Source organism: Oreochromis niloticus, linkage group LG17, assembly GCF_001858045.2.
Source record: "Oreochromis niloticus isolate F11D_XX linkage group LG17, O_niloticus_UMD_NMBU, whole genome shotgun sequence".
In the NCBI taxonomy this organism is placed as follows: domain Eukaryota; kingdom Metazoa; phylum Chordata; class Actinopteri; order Cichliformes; family Cichlidae; genus Oreochromis; species Oreochromis niloticus.
Window position 1 is genome coordinate 3307921 of NC_031981.2, and position 18083 is coordinate 3326003.

Sequence of the window (18083 nt, forward strand, 5' to 3'; positions counted from 1 at the left end):
GGTGTGACAGCGTAAAATACGGAGGAAACAAATATTTTCCTCCAGTGATAATTACCACTGAGGGCCATTTGTAGGAAACTAAGGCTCTCATATATTTTTTAGAAGACTTACTCTGATGTTTCTTGTTGAGTGGTATTATTGTAATTTATGTTGATACAAAGATTAATGAGGTGCGCTTTCAATGGGAAACTGGGCATCCTAACAGACAGTCCCATCAATCGCCAACGTTATTGTGCAGCTACGAGTTTTCTTGTCTGAGGCACCAAACGAGTCGGTCCAGAGCATCCGCTCACTCATCACCATCCCTCTCACTAGTACCATCACGGAGGAAGTGATGGGAACATTGCACTTCCGTCATGATAAAGCACAAACCAGATAAGGAAAACAGGAGGTTGATGTTTTCCTCGGGGGTTTCGTCTTCTGTTTTTCTGTTCTTCAAATATATGTTCAGCTGAACTTAGCACATCTAAAGGCAACCATTTTCCACACTGAAATGGTATGTACCACAAACAAAGTCTGTTTCTGTGTTTACATTGGGACACTAAGTTTTCCACAAATGGTAATATATAGAAAGCTTTACATGATTCTGTAGACTAAACAGTTGCATATCCATGAGTCAAGAAGTCCCTTTATATACATCGACAGGGTTGCCTCACTTTATGGTCAATTTTAGTTTATAAAAAACCCAGCAAACGTAGTGTCGGATTGGTTCAGTTTGTTGCCATGGCATTAGTATTACTTTTGAAATGTCTGACAATGGGTTAGCCCACACTCCTATTTCTTTGTAATGTGCTTCAAAGAGAGATAAAAGAGGTTCTGAAAAGGCAAGGCACAAGACACTTGTGTCTACATGCAACAATTTGTGAGGTCTTAGGCAACAGTTTAATTGTGTGTTTATAAGAGTTTAACTTTAATGCACTTTAAAATCCCCAAAACTAGTAAAAACTAAGGACAAGTTGTCTGGGTGGAACAAAGAAATCCCAAGGAGATTTTTTTTGTTTTCAAATGATGCAACCCACCTTCAGAAAATGAACACACACACAAAAAACGTCAATAGGAAAAGAAATAAGGAAAATCCGAAAAGAGTGACACCAATGACACCAAAACAATAAAAGTAAATTTTAATTTTTTAAAGACGGGTGGGCAGCTTTGATGGTGAATGTGGTCACATAAACAGTGTTGTCACTTTGATGGGTGATTACATAATGAGTGTGCTTGTCAAAACCCACATATGTCGCTGACGCTAAATCAGTGAGTTTCTAAAATGAGCTTACAAGGCAGACTATGAAATATCTTCAAATAAGCCAACAGAGTTAGAAAAACATGACTGTATTTGTCTTAGAGCATATCCTTGGGATCCATATCAGATTTTAGAAAACAGCAACACAACTAATGCCTTGTTTGAAACACTTGTACCACATGCTGCTCATTAAGGAAATTATGGATTTTGACTGTGTGCTGTTAGCTTTTCTGTTAGCTTTAAGCACATTTTATTCCAGGACTTTCGCTTAAATACAAGTACAGGGTGCTTGTGCTTTTTATTAGCGGGTGTACTGTATTAAAAGAATGAACATGTTTAAGTCTAGACAAGATTGGGTTAAACTGTGTTTATAGTCATGAATAGCTAATTAGAAAAGACGAAGAAGTAACCAAAATCTTGTTTAACTGTTGTTGGGTGTTAAAAATGTCTATTCCCTGAGTGGTTGGGGGTTCTTGGAGGTTGCTTGCTGTTGCTAGGTGAAACTGGTCACAAAGAGAGTGCTGCACCAAAAAACATTTTTTTTTTAAATCGCTTTGGTCACTAGCAGACCGCTGTGGTCACCTGTAGTTTGCAAGGAAGACACAGACATGTCTGCAAACGTTTGCTAACTGACTAACTAAGTGGCAGCCAAACTTGTGAAGCTGTGACACAAACTGGAAACAAATTCTCCTTCAAAGTTGGTCTCAATTCCAGTTTGCAGAATTGTAGCTAGAAACTGTCTCCACCTTAATCAAATGCAGCGTCATTATATTATGTCTGCTCAGATTATCTAACATTCGCTATCATTAGCATCCAGTCAAACCAGGACAAGTGAGGCTTGATAGGAAAACCTGAAAACCTAGAGAATGTGCTTTGTAGGTAATAAATTCAGTGCTTAATATATAAAGGAAAATATGCATAGTATGTGTGTGTGTGTATTATTCTTTTTAAAGCATACACTAAAAATATCTTGTATTTTATTTATCAAGCTTTCTCCTAGTTTATATTAGAGTTTCTTTAAATTGCTAAAACACTGAATTCCACTCTTTGCTATGAGAACCAACATGCTGAACGTACTGAACGTACATTCTTTTAGGACATGATTTGCAGATATTATTTTACCCTTTCCGCAAAACTCTAAATAAGCTCACATTCATTCAGTTCTCTACTTGTGTTGCGTAAGGGTAAGCACAGGTGGCAGATTTCAGTGCTTACACATAACAATGCACCATTTTTCACACTTGCTAATGAAGTGATCAGACCAGCGTACGCCACGTCAGGGCGCACAGGCACCATGGTGAGTTGAAGACCGATACCACAAAACAGATAGTAACAATGAGACGCACGTGTGTGGGGTAAGAGTTGGTGGATGAGGAGGATGAGGAAGATGAAGAGGCAGCAGAAGGCAAGAAGAGGAAGACCAACAGTGCATTTCAGATAAAATACAAGCAGCTGTGAAAGATCATGTCCTTGTACTTTAAAAGACGATAAGCTAAACAGAACAACCCCACATAAAGAAACTCTGTGATCACGACACTCAGAACAGGTAACTCCTACATTAGCAAAAGGCTCTCTAAAAGCACTGTGTGTAGAATAGTAGACATACAGTGATTACAGATTGAAAAACTGGGTTTTGTGTTCACAGATTTCAAAATGCAACTGTGACAAACTGTAAAAACACTAAAGGTGCATGTAATTAAATAATACAGTCAGTGTTTCTTATAGAAACACGAAAAGACCAGAAGCTAAAATAACAAAATCCACTGACTACAGCAATGTGACTAAAAGAGTACGTCATGGTAGCAAAAGCAGAAGCTGACCACAAGGAACTGGTCCAGTTGTGAGCTTTAGGCACACAAACCTGTCCAGAGACTTACGCAATTCCTCTGAGTAACTAAACAAACTGCAATGATGCAGACAGAAACAGAAGGTAAGCCGGAAAAGGTGAAGCACTGGCACAGAAATGCAGAGCTGTGCCTGGTGGTGAAACTGGTGGTTAGTGTCCAGATAACATGACATACCACCTTCATTACAGAGGCCTGCTGCTCTAATAGTGTAATGGGAAAGTTGAGTAGAAAGGCTTACTCTTCTACTGCTGTTGTTATGTTTGTCAAATGAAAAAGGCAAAGTGTGTAATTACATTTTAATATGTAAAGTGCAATCAGATAAAAATATATACAAACTTTGCTATTAGTTACAGGTAACAATACCACACTAATATCAACATGATTTGTCCTTAACTGATCTCATTGATGTGTGTTTCATCCATAGAGACTGCCTCTGACAACCCAACAAAAAAAATATGATAATATTACTTTGAGCTGTAGAATTTTCTATTGTTATCTAATGAACTAAATCGCCATCAATTCCAGTAAATGTCTGAAATCAATTAGGTCATAAGGTGAACAACCTCAGCAATTATATATTATACAGCATATGCATAATATGTTTGAGAAGTTAGCAAAAAAAAAGACAAAATGAACCTAGCCTCACAGCAAAATGTATTAGCAATGGTAATATCAAAAGTGTAGAGTACTACATGTAGTGTGTTTAAGTTCTAATTTAGCATTATTTGTAATCACTATATGAGAGTTGCTGGCACATTTAATTTCTTTGCTCCACCTCGACGGGTTTTTCTCTCAAAAGCAAATAAAACTGCAGTGAGCTAAATCCTGCATATTCATTCTCTGAGTTCTGTGAGGTCTGAGGGGCTAAGCAAGATCTTCGTCTGAACGGACTTTCCATGTTCCCCATGAGGCTCATGGGAAATTCTATAGCATGTCTGGCTCCTGAACAGGAAACCAAGCCCACAGACGAGGGAAAAAGACATAAAGAAAGTGTCGCTCCTTGTATATTTAAATACGAGAGAAAGGGGAGAGACTAAATGTGTGAATTATGTCATTGTGTCAAGAGTGTGACTCCATGTCTTGAAATAAATAAATTACATACGCAAATTAAAAAATAACCACAGTTCATTTCTCATTATGTATTTAGCAGAGATGATTAGCATCAGTCAGGTTATTTATATGCAGCAATCACGGTAAATGGTTGGAAATTGTTAGTCAGGCTATTGTGTAACAAAGCAGTAAAACTGTTTGTCCACCAGGTTAACACTTAGATATCAACTTAGTTTGACCCCAGGAACACATTACTCACTTTACAACTTTACTGTGAGAGCAACTTGGCTACTGTGGCCGATTTGAACCCTGACAGAGATGCTGCAAGTCTGTAAAAACTAGAACAGACAGAAGTTTAGGCTTCAAACCTCCTGTCTGAACCTCAGACCAACCGAAGATGTCCAATAGTATCATGTTTAATTTGCATATATGGAATATAGACAACTTGGATGTGTGTGTATGTGTGTGTGTGTGAGAGTGTCTGACCTGGTAAAAGAGAAAATCTGAGCTACTGAGCTGCTTGTGTGTAAAATAAAAAAAGAAAAACCTGACATGCATATTATATATAATTTAAATTCCATCTCATAGGCGAGTTTAGACCCTTTTAAAAATAGCATATTTTAGTATTATTTTCTGGAATTGTCCTCAAATGGTATATTTTCCTAACTTGTCTATTTTAACAACAGTACAGGACTGAATGACAGCAGGTTTAACTCCAGTGTTGTTGTTGTCATGATGTTACAGTGCGCTCACACAGAGGTGTGGCTGGTTTGGTTAGCTGCGACATGAGACCTTCGCTGCTGCAGCAGAAAGAAGACGAAGAGATGATTTAATGACACAAATCAGTGATGCAGATTAAAAACACACTTTAACTGAAATATAGCAAAAGGCCAACCTGTTCTGATAATGTGGGGACTGAAGGCTTTGACTTATAAAGTGTCAGCTTGTTTTTATTTGTTGTCTAAATATAGTCAAAAATGTTAGCTGATGTAGCTTAGTGGTTGAAATGGGCTTCAGGTTTTGTTCCAGATCCAGGTGACAGCAGGTCAAAATGATGTTACTATGTCCTGGAGCAGCTGGTATTAATTTTAATAGTTCTTTAAACTGATATGGACCAGTTTACATTTTATTTGCTGTATCATTTAACTTCTGGGTGACTGCATAAAGCCTGAGAGGCGAGGATGGAGAGGGAAAAGAAGGGAGAGCCTTGCCTCGGGTTTCATAATTAAAGGCTCCACCCTAAAATGAGTCAATTGAAATCTCTGATTATTCCCTCTGAAATTAGACACACACACACACACACACACACACAAGCGCCCTTGTTTCATCTTAACACCAAATCCAAACTGTTTTTGTAATCAGAGGGAAATTTTCATTTTCATCTCTGCAGCTTGAAGTGTAATATATGCTTGAAGATAAAAGAGTGGATTCATGTACAAATTGTGAGAGACTCACCTTTCCCATGCCGGCGTGGGCGTGGCCCATCTTCACAACCACAGGGAAGGATGGACTTGTGACCTGTAAAAAAACAAAAACATAACAGTGGGGTTTCACAATAACTGTATAATTTAAAACGATCAATACAGTGTCAACGATGCATATATGATAATATCATAATGTGTAACTGTTCTTTCTGTGTGCCTCTGCACCTCGTCTGACCGCCAAGCTCTCACTCTCAACAAAGACAGAAACAAAGTCATTTGTTACCATTACTGCTATACTTGTTTCATAGATAATGCAATAATATAGTTACTGCACATTATTTTGACCACAATAATTTGATGTGTGACACGATGTGATGTGAAAATCAGATATCTTCGCACCCCGACATCACGCTAAAGATGTTTTCGCAGCTTTCGCTTCACTTACTCCGGCACAACAAACCATGTGAGAAGATTTTGTCTGGTTATTGTGGAAGAAAAAAAGTAAATCCAGGGTGAACATCTGTGGTGTCGGAGTTCAAACAATACCTGACTACGGGAAGGCGTTTACTGTAGCTCACACTTCAAACTGATTTATCTAGTACTTTAAACAGACCTGAGCAAAGTGCTGCACATTAAAATGACAGAAGTACAACTGAAGCCATCTCCTGCAAAGGGTCTTGGTGTGATTGTTTTGCACCAGAGTGCAATTACCGTGTTTCCATCTGCACAAATGACCCGAACAAAATGTATCTGCTTTTGATTTACGGCCTGAAAATGGTCTAAAAAGCACAACAGTGAAAACATCCAAGGACTTGGATGTTACGCCAGTGACAAAGTCAAAGGTCAAATACATATTTTCTTTTTCAGTAGTCTGCTTAATGTTCCATGACCTTTTACACAGTCACTGTAACATAACACTCATGAACTGTATCATCACCAAATACAGCTGCTACGCTTCTGGCAGCAGCAGTTATGATTTATGAGAAAAATATTTAGCTCTTTAACATCTGAAATGTATTCTTGTCTAGTTCTACGGATCTACTGAGTGTCATTATTGAAAACTGTCAACACAAACAACAACTGTGACATCTATTTTCTTGCTTTTTTATGTAAATCCCTGATATAATATATAAGAATAAGGTCGGGGAGTGTCCTAAATGCTTGAAAAAGAACAGAACTGCACTTTGCACTCTCCCTTTTTATATATACAGTAAGACAGACGTGTGGTAAACGCCACACTGAGACACTACTCAAAGCAGACAGCTATTTCCTTTGCAACTGTCTTGGATGTATACATCCAGTATCCAGATCCGTCTTGTAAAATAACGCCCTGGCTCCCGTGCCATTCCTACTGAACCTAAAGCTGCCCAGTTTAGGAGGGATGAGGAGGAGACAGAAGAATGTGTGGGTTTATTACACAAAACACCAACGTTCTGGGAAGCTGGAGGGAAGACCACAGCTCATTGGAATGGGTTTGGACAAACCCGACAGACCGCAAACACACTCTTTCTCATAGTTTACGCAACTGAAATGGATGAAATATCAACAAATTACTTCAAACGTGGTTTAAACGCCCTTGATCAATTTGCTGATATGATTGTAAACGGGATGCAGTCTGAAGAGGGACTTTTCCAGTTTCATGAGCACTTTTCCCACTCTTGCGTGAAATAGCTCTCAGGCAGCGACGCCTACTTAGACGAGAAGTCTCAAGGTCACGTTTACAGCAGCTGTAATAGAGAATACCATTATTTGAATTTTTCAATTTAGAAAAAACTCAGAAACATACAATTCTATTCAAAGTCAAGTTTTCCATAGTCGAAAAGCCTTCGTGTATTTCCCATTTTCACAAATGCATCTAGATAAATACTGCGTACACTGTGCTTATGGATGTGAATACCAACAGGTGAAGCTTAAATAAACACTGTAAATGAAGATGTTGAGGGCACGGGCACCAGGCCAGATCATACACTGAAATGTAAGATCAGGCCTGCCAGGAGGAAGGATACGCCCAAACAGCTGCTATCATTTGATCCAGGGCCTCCCCGGCAGTCATGTGACTGCACATCCTAATGCTGCTGTCAACTCGTTTCGAGGCTTGAACGGACACGGAGCTGCTCGAGGCTGTGAACGCCGCTTCTGCTGACAGGTTTTGACAGTACAGGCCTGTCTGACACACTGCCAAGATAAAGTGTACTCTAACTGACTCCATTATCACTTTACAAGTGCCAGAATAAAGGAGGGAGGCAAGGCTGCAGAATGAGGTTCTCTTTGTAGTCCAACTACTTAACTTAACTAGGCATTATGTAAGGGAGGAGGAATACACAAACTGGAAAAACGTAAATCTAAAAAGTCAAATGTAACACAGCAAGACAGTATATAAAAGCCTATATCTGTGCCTTAGAGTCATGGACTGAAATGTAACTATGGTAACAAGGTTTAAGTCATCAGCCTCCACAGTTTCATGAAATCAAATCTTGCTTTTGCCTCTTTTTTTAAATAAATAGTTGTGAAATCCATCAATATCGCACAGATTTCAAGCTGCCTTCAAAGCACAGACTGTACATAAAAGATGGATGGTGCCTCCAGGACTGAAAAGTAAAAGTGCTTCTAAACCTGTATTACTTCCAATCACCTCTTCTGGTTAAAAAAAGACATCTAGCCATAAAAAGTCCAAGGAGCTCAGAAGGAAAGAAACTGGACTTCTTCAGGTTTACATCTAAAAGATAAATATAATGTCTCACTTCATTTATGACAGCAGTAAACTGTCACGGTCCTGGGTCATGTGATCCAGTGTTTTGAATTTCCCTGTATTCCGATATTCATTGTTTATGTTTAAGTTCATTCTGTCATCTTAAGCTCCAAGGTTGCTCAGTTTTAGTTCTTTGTGTATTAGATGCTTTTGTGTCATCACTCCTGTGTTTAAGTCTCCCTTGTTGGTTCGTGTCTTTAACCTGTCACGTTTCATGTCTGCATCCCATTATGTTCCTGTTTTATTTTGAAAGTCTTGTTTCTATGTTCATTGTGCTTAGTGTTACTCTTCCCTGCGGTGTCATGATGTCATTCTAGCCAGCTGTACTCCCCATGTGTTTCCAATTCCCCTGATCACTTCCTGTGTGTATTTAGTCTGTGTTTTCTTTCAGTCTTTGTTTACATGTCTAGCGACGTCATGTCTCAGAGTTCTTCGTACTGATCAGGTTCATGTTCGGTTTCTTTCATAGTTCCATATTCGCACGTACCTGTTCGGTTTCATGTCCTTGTCTCTCGTCACAGTTTTCATAGTTATTTAGTTATTTCCCAGTTTAGGTTTCAGGTTAGTGTTTACCCTGTTCGCTCTTGCTTTGTTTTTGTATTGACGTTTTCTCAGCCAAACAAACAGCTCGCTTTTTGTTTAGAACTAAGTTCCATCTCCTACCATGTCTGCATTTGGGTCCTACTATTCACTCAAACAAACAGTCAGCTCCCTCTGACCATGACATAAGCAACTTTCCTTATAGGTTTGGAGTTTATTTTGGATATTTTCAAGTCTTATTTGATACAAGATGTTTTTCTTTTTTAAAAATTTTGGTTACATTCAGATGACAAACAACAGATGACAAAATGATAAAACAGTACATGTTCTAGGGGAGGGGTAGGCAACTCCAGGCCACGAGGGCCAGTGTCCTGCAGGTTTTAGATGTGTCCTTGATCCAACACAGCTGATTTAAATGGCTAAATGACCTCCTCAACATGTAGTTCTCTAGAGGCCTGGTAATGAACTAATCATTTGATTCAGGTGTGTTGACTCAGGGTGAGATCTAAAACCTGCAGGACACCGGCCCTCGAGGCCTGGAGTTGCCCATCCCTGTTGTAGGGTATAGTTGCATCAAGATTGATGTGTTTACGGGTGCACAAAAGAAATTTTGTTTTTAAGCTTTTTTTGAAGCACTCGCTAAAACTGGCTTTCAGATTAAAATACACCTTTCTCTATCCAAGCTAGCTAGCATTTCATTGTCACTCCTCCCATCTAAACATGCTCATGTCCTGCAATGGGAATGGTCATCTTTTATATACAGTCTATGATTTATACCCACATTAAATCCTGGTGATTACAAACCCCATTGGGGAACCTGCTTTATCAATATGTACTATCAAGATCAGTTAATATCAGAGCTTTACTGTGTGATTTCGAAGAACCTTATTGTGTAAAGCCATGTCACCACTTTAGTTTTGTGCAAAAGCATTGCATATCCCTAAATTACAGAACAGCACATCTGAGACCATAACATAACTAAAAAGTGTTCACACTACACTGAGCTGGAATGAATTTCTTGTGGTGTTAAAATTTCACTTATGCTTCTATCTGGCCAAGGATCTTTCTGCTTGTCTTGCAAATCTACTGCTGCATAACTCAACACCTCCACATCCTTCAACAAGATTCAACAAGTTGTTCTAATGCATAATTTGTCCTAACTCTCTTAATTAGCAGAAACGGAGCTGACATCTAAATCAGACCTGTGTTTTTTCTTTGTTTTAAAGACTGTGGGAAGCATGAGAGCAGTCAGGAGTTCCAAACTTGTACAGCGGTTACATGTGTGCGTCACATGACAAATGATAAGATGCCTGAGGTTCAACAAGTGTCTGAGAAGAGCCCAGCAGTAGCAGTAGAGTGTGGGTGTCTATTTATCTGCTGTTCAGGGTGGAAAGGGCCGCAGCCACCCACTCTGTCTGGACACATTGCTTCCAGTCATTCCCATTTGCATGGCGATGACGGCAGACTTGTCAAGATGAGAAGACCACATCCTGTGCTTCCCAACAAACTGACGAGGCCTCGCTATTATCTCCTTGTTTCTTCACTGACCACAAAAACAGCTCAGCTGAAATTCCAATATCAGCTAGACAAAGATTAAGACTGATTGCCAAAACTATCAAATTTAGACATCCAGGAACTATGTGAAGAGTCATTTGACCAAGGATGTCACTGTGTGTCATCTGTAGGGATAACATGACAGGCATATTCAAGTGAAAGACGGTCTCAATATTTTACATTTCAAGTCTTGCATTACATGCTTTTGGCAGGTTGATGCATAATACTTTGATTTCAACTTAAAAGAAAAAGTGTGCTAAATTTACACAAAGCCCATGCTAGTGGCTGACCCTGTTTATAATATTTAAACTTGCTCTAGTTCTGCATTAACACGAGTATAAGATTAGATGTCAGTGGGGCTCCTGTGCTGCTCTGTTCAGGTCCAACAATTGCTAAAGCTGAATTAAAACAGCTAATAAATGCAGAACAGCAGTAACTCTTCCTGAAATGACTGTAACAAGGAAAGAAGAAGTCTGGTATACACTCACTGGCCACTTTATTTGATAGAGCTTGCTTCCCCATTTTGTTTAGAACAGTTTTAATTCATCACATCAGAGATCCAGCAGGGCTGAAAACACTCCTCACAGATTCTTGTCTATGCTGACATGCCAGCGTCACACAGTTGCTGCAGATTTGTCTCCTGGAATCTCCTGTTTCAGCACATCTGAAAGGTTCTTAATTGGTTGGAGTACAGTGAACTCATTGACCTGTTCAAGCTGTTTCAAATGATTTGCTCTTATGGCATGGTGTGTTATCCTGCTGAAAGCAGCCATTAGAACATGTGTGTTCATAAAGAGATGATAAAGGGTCAGGAACAGTCCTTAGGTACGCTGTGGTGTTTAAATGATACTTAGTTGGTGCTATGGGGGGCTAAAGTGAGCCAAAAAAACACCCACACCACTACAACACCAGCCTGAACTGTTGATATAAGTAAGGATGGATCTGTGATGGATGTTCATGGTGTTTGAGCCAAATTCTTGCGAGTGACAGATGTGGCACCTGATGCAGTCTTCTGCTGCTTCAAGGTTCCACATGTTGTGCCATCAAAGATGCTTCTGCATACCTTTACAGCAATCGTAGCTACAGAAGTCTAAGTCAAACTAACTTAGCCGTGCCATAGCTTCCCTACACTTTAAACCTAACACAGCATTTAAATCAATATATACTCGGTGCACCTAAACGCGTAGTGGGGGTGTGCTGGGAACGTCTAGCAGAGGCCCCAGTCCGCGAGATCTTCAACGCACACCTCCGGCAGAGCTTCAACAGCATTCCGAGGGAGACTGCGGACATTGAGTCCGAATGGACCATGTTCAGCGTCTCCATCGCTGAAGCTGCTGCATTGAGCTGCGGCCGCAAGGTGGTTGGTGCCTGCTGTGGTGGTAATCCCCAAACCAAATGGTGGACACCAGAGGTGAAGGGAGCCACCAGGCTGAAGAAGGAGTCCTATCGGGCTTGGTTAGCCTGTGGGACTCTGGAGGCAGCCGACAGGTATCGACAGGCCAAGCGGAATGCGGCTCGGGCAGTGGCTGAAGCAAAAACTCGGGTGTGGGAGGAGTTCGGAGAGGCCATGGAAAAAGACTTTCGGACTGCTTCGAAGAGATTCTGGCAAACCGTCAGGCGTCTCAGGAGGGGAAAGCGGTGCTCTACCTGCACTGTGTATAGTGCTGGCGGAGCCCTGCTGACGTCGACTGAGAAAATTGTCAGGCGGTGGAAGGAATACTTCGAGGACCTCCTTAATCCCACTGACACGTCTTCCGAGGAGGAAGCAGAGTCTGGGGATGAGGGGAATGACCCGCCAATTTCCGTGGGCGAGGTCACTGAGGCAGTTAAACAACTCCTTGGTGGCAGAGCCCCTGGTGTTGATGAGGTCCGCCCCGAGTTCCTGAAGGCTCTGGACGTTGTAGGGCTGTCCTGGTTGACACGCCTCTACAATGTTGCGTGGAGATCAGGGGCAGTACCCCTGGAGTGGCAGACCGGGGTGGTGGTCCCCATCTTTAAGAAGGGAGACCGGAGGGTGTGTTCCAACTACAGGGGGATCACACTCCTCAGCCTCCCTGGGAAAGTCTATGCCAGGGTGCTGGAAAGGAGAGTTCGTCCGCTAGTAGAACTTCGGATACAGGAGGAACAATGCAGTTTTCGTCCTGGTCGTGGAACACTGGACCAGCTCTTTATCCTCTCAAGGATACTTGAGGGTGCATGGGAGTTTGCCCAACCAGTCTACATGTGTTTTGTGGACTTGGAGAAGGCATTCGACCGTGTCCCTCGGGGTGTCCTGTGGGAGGTGTTGCAGGAGTATGGGGTGTCTGGCCCATTGCTATGGGCCATTCGATCCCTATACAACCATTGCAAGAGTTTGGTTTGCATTGCCGGCAATAAGTCGGACTCGTTCTCGGTGGGTGATGGGCTCCGCCAGGGCTGCCCTTTGTCACCGGTTCTGTTCATAATTTTTATGGACAGGATTTCTAGGCGCAGCCAAGTGGCGGAGGGCTTTCACTTCGGTGGCCTCAGAATCTCATCTCTGCTTTTTGCGGATGATGTGGTTCTGTTGACTTCATCAGGTGAAGGCCTCCAGCTCGCACTGGAACGGTTCACAGCCGAGTGTGAAGCAGCAGGAATGAGGATCAGCACCTCCAAATCTGAGGCCATGGTTCTCAGCCGGAAAAGGGTGGAGTGCCCACTCCGGGTCGGGGATGAGTTCCTGCCCCAAGTGGAGGAGTTCAAGTATCTCAGGGTCTTGTTCGCGAGTGATGGGAGAAGGGAGCCGGAGATCGACAGATGGATTGGTGCTGCGGCTGCAGTGATGCGGACGCTGCACCGGTCCATCGTGGTGAAGAGGGAGCTGAGTGTAAAAGCGAAGCTCTCAATTTACCGGTCGATCTACGTCCCTACCCTCACCTATGGCCACGAGCTGTGGGTAGTGACCGAAAGAACGAGATCGCGGATACAAGCGGCAGAAATGAGCTTCCTCCGAAGGGTGGCTGGCCTCTCCCTTAGAGATAGGGTGAGAAGTTCGGCCATCCGGGAGGGGCTCAGAGTAGAGCCGCTGCTCCTCCACATCGAAAGGAGCCAGTTGAGGTGGTTCGGGCATCTGACAAGGATGCCTCCTGGGCGCCTCCTGGGTGAGGTGTTCCGGGCATGTCCCACCGGGAGGAGGCCCCGGGGCAGACCCAGGACACGCTGGAGAGATTATATCTCTCGGCTGGCCTGGGAACGCCTTGGTGTTCCCCCGGATAAGCCGGAGGAGGTGGCTGGGGAGAGGGAGGTCTGGGCTTCTCTGCTTAGGCTGCTGCCCCCACGACCCGGCCTCGGGTAAAGCGGATGAAGATGAATGGATGGATGGATGGATGGATGGATATACTCTTTATTTTCAGTTTTGGTCTCCCCTCTGGCTTCTTGTTATCAAAGCTATTGTGCAGCGCTTCATTAGCAAAGCGGTTGAGCAGGATAAAAGCTCTGTGAGCAAGCAAGGTCAACGGCTGTCAGTTAGCTTGCTCACTAACAGGACTAGAAGTCATATTTGTGAGCTTAAGTCATGTCTGTTTTGTCATGTTTAAAGTCTCTAAATAAAACACATTTAATGACACTTGGGTTTAAATTTTAAAAGGTTTGGAAAGCAGAATTGAAATTCTTTGCAAAGCACTGTCTCATTTCTATTTGAGAGCTGGAGTGAAAACTTTAATTGTATTCTGAATATTTCAGCTATAAAAAGGAGTGACTGGTTTAAACTGTGGCGGTAAGCTTTTCCTCAGACATAAGGGAGTCTATTTTATGGGAAAAGTCTTTACTTGACAGTGATTGATATTTTTAAGGAGAGAGTATGACAAAACAAGTTTCCTTCTTCGAAAAGAAAAAACCTCGGTGGCCGTCAGCGTCTCGGAGCTGTCCGATGTGGAAATGTTGGTCTGAAACTTCAGCTTCACCATTCAGCCTTTTGTTCCCAGCAGTCTGTAAAAGGCATCCAGTGTGGTAAAGATGTTAAGAAGTCACATGCTAAAAAAGCTAATTATACGGTGGGTGATTTTACCAGTCTAGGTCCTTCTTTGGGAACACACAGGCTCCCCTCGAGTTACAGTAAAAGTGGCAGACGATCGGAGGTGGCACATGGTAGAAATACTTCAGGGAAACCCATCCGCCAACCTCACCGCCCCCTCCGCATAGCTGTATGCAAAGCTTGTGTGAGTCAGCCGGGACTGTTCCTCAGGTTGGTGTCTGAGGTGAATCATGCCTTCCTAACTTCAAAACAAATCCATGTGACATGTTGAACGCTTCCATCTGTGACTGGAGGGCAGGACTGTATCCAGTGGAAACATATTCATTTGTCCCAGCGAAGTGACAAATTCAAACTGGCAAATCAATCTCAGGATTAATCACAAATAAATGCCGGCAAGTTTTCAGCTTTCAGAATAAACACAACACAAAAAGATGCTGAAAAGCCTTATAAAATCCTTTCATCCATTGCTAATGCCAAAACTATTTATTATAGCAGCAGTAAGTCAACCTCTATAGTCAACCAACCCACCAACAGTTGTCTTCTGCGCCACAGTGAATTACTTGCGGTCTGTCAGTGTGACACACAAACACACACAGACACACACTACACAATGAAAACCTTGCAGAGAAGGGTTCAGTTGCTTGAGTTGCAGCGGGAGTTAAACCTCTCACTAGGGGCTCATGCATTATAAAGGAAAACACATGGTGCATCCATCCTGCATTTATGATGTCTTAATTTTTATTATGGCCACTCAAAGCTGCCACATCAAGGAGAAGACATGAGGCACAATGGTTTAGGCAGACGACGAGAGCAGGGGGGACCCCGACCCAGAATCCTTTTCAAGAGTCTGACCGCACTGAGACCAAAGACAGCTCGCCCACATCAAAACTCTGCCTGGGGACTAAGGGAGCCTCAAGAGGCCAGTAATGTTTATCACGCTAGGTCCCTGCTAAGTTACTGACTGAATTCATACACCTGACAGGAATGGAACCCTTTGAAACTGCTCCGTGTAAACCTGTGTGTTTTAAATGAAAGCAGGAGCGTAAATTTGCTTTGGAGCAATATTAAGTGGATAGGTGGCCAGTGGAAATAAACATTTATTAGACCAGAACCCCGCGGGGACGACATAAGGTGCTTTAAACAACGACGGTGGGTACAAGTCTAGATTTTAATCATCTGGTAAGACCAGGGGTTGAATCCAAATGCATACAATTTAGAGAATCAAGGGTTAGTATTTATATTATGGCTACAGGTGAAGCAACATTTTACAGTTATAAAGAGCAGCATCCAATAACTGAATTAGAGCTCATACTCAGTTTGAGTGATGAGCTTTATTGTCACTTTAAGATATTTGTTATTGCCCTCTGAAAGTATTTCAGAAGTTGTACTTGATCTTTGTTTAGTCAACATTTTTCAATAAGTCGTGTCTCTACTTTAAAACTCTTTTGTTTGCAAGTAGAGATAAATGGTTCAGCACACCGTGTTAGGCTGTAAAAAGTAATTTTTAGGTGTTAAACAAGTCACAAAGTGTTAACTTACTTAAGAGGTGCTAGGACACAGAATTTTGTTATTTTTGGATAAAGACAGCCTAGCTGTTTACCACTGTAACCAGCCTCTTTGCTAAGTTAAGCTAACCTACTGGTTTTCGCTACATATTTAAAGTGGACAGACAGAAAATTACTAAAATATTAAACTGTTCATATCTGATACTCCTGTTCAAAATAATGTCAACAGGTCCATATCTGGTATCATTTCTTAGTGAAACTGTCCCTGTTTGTTACAATTATTTTTGCAGCTAAGCTAAGCTAACTCATCGCATGATTTTAGTTATATATACTGTATAGAGTGGACAGATACAAGATGTACATTTCCCCTAAAAATTACCAAAATACTAAACTGTTCATATCTGATACTGCTGTTCAAAATAATGTCAACAGGTCCTTATCTGGTATCATTTCTTAGTGAAACTGTCCCTGTTTGTTACAATTACTTTTTACAACGAGGACTTTCAAAGTTAAAGTCCTAATTTGTATCTAAGACCTCCTAAAATTTCTTTCAAGTACTTGGAACAGCAGTCAGCCATTTTCCTCACTCAGACTATAAATCTTCAGAACAAATTTTACACATGCCCCCAAAGCAAGAGTGACATAATCATGACACATGCAGTAGTTCCAGGATCCATCACTAGAGCAGACTTCAAAAAGTTGTCATAGCAACTTCCTGGACAAACATCCGCCCAAAACTGTGGCAGATGTCCATTGTGTTAAAGTGTGTACAGTAAAAGCCATTTAATGCAGCGTGGTAATTATTGTTGTGGAATTTAAACTCATCTGGCTTCCATTAGGGTCTGTCCTGGTGTATTTCCATGAGGGAGGCAGCTGTCTGGAAAACAAGCCCGAGTTTCCGGGGTGGATGCTTCCTAGCACTAAAGTGCTGATGGAGTAGTGATGGAAATGGCTGGTGGCATCTTCTGGTGGTCAAGCCACCTGCTTTGTCACCATAGGCAAGTGTTTAAGGACAGGAAGAAATGTTTGCTGCTGGGCTCTTTCTCAAGATAAAGGCCTTCAACTTCATGCAAATGTTATGAAATATTTAGAGCTGACAGAGTATTCCTTTAGATAAAAAGATATATTAGATCCCACATTTGTAGCAATCAATGGGAAGCCACAAAAACTGTAAGAATTAATGCACTCATTTGTTTCAAATTGATTTACATTTACTAAACCAGTAAACCTGAATCTAAAAAGTTACTATTACACTGAAAGACAATGAAGTTCACTTCTGTCCGTGATTTTTTTCCGAAGGGGAAAAAAAAATCACGCTGGATATCTATACTGATATGAACTCGAGCTACATCTTAGGAATGAAAGGATGCCACATCATTTGATGGAAAAGAAAAGGATCAACCTACAGTCGGCTGAATTCAAAGACACCCTGAAAATCAAAAATGCGGCACACTAGTCCAGTTTGCTAAAATCTCATTGCAGTAACTCAAAATAGTGAGCAGTAGTTTTTATTGCCCCCATCTGCTTGTATGCATGTTTCTTGGGATGGGATGGTATCCTGTGTGATTTCCTCCCAGATCTGGAACAGGGCATCACCCGTAAATGGTAAATGGGATGGTTCTTATATGGCACTTTTGCACTCTAAATGAGCATTCAAAGCGCTTTACACACCCATTCACACAAGCACTTTGTTTTATGCAAGTGGTTTCTAGCTAAAATTCAGACACAATTATACTCGAATGGACGTATGAGAGCAACAGGGGGTTAGTATCTTGCCCAAGGATATTTGGCATGGAGACTGGAGGAGACAGGCATCCAATTAGTAGCTGACCTGCTCTACCAACTGAGCTAAAGTCACCCCAAGGTACAGCTTAGGTACAACCTGGCGGTGATGGATGGAGCAAAACATAATGTCTCAGAAGTGTTTTATTGGATTTAACTTGACTTGTTTAACATGATGAACTTTTAGAAACTTATAAATGGTGGAAGGTATTTTAGAAAAGAAAAAGGGGAAAATCAAACAAAATCTAACTCTTTTTGGAGTGTGTCCTTTAAAACCTCTTTTTTTGGATGGCTCAGTCTTTCTGTGGTTAGTCATGAACCATACCCTGGTGAGACCAGAGGGTGTGTGTTTTGTTGTCCATAGCTGTACAAACCAGAGCAGGAGGCAAGTCATCCTACAT

At 41.7% G+C, this 18083-nt stretch overlaps 1 protein-coding gene across 2 annotated transcripts in view; it reads right to left on the reverse strand.

Moving 5' to 3' along the window:
- Positions 1 to 18083, reverse strand: part of syn3 (synapsin III) — a 129486-nt gene that overhangs the window by 15747 nt on the left and 95656 nt on the right. For both annotated transcript variants that reach the window (XM_005451810.4, XM_019346992.2), the window contains exon 7: positions 5593 to 5655. In XM_005451810.4, the coding sequence (XP_005451867.1) occupies positions 5593 to 5655 (63 nt within the window). The remainder of the gene's footprint in view (positions 1 to 5592; positions 5656 to 18083) is intronic.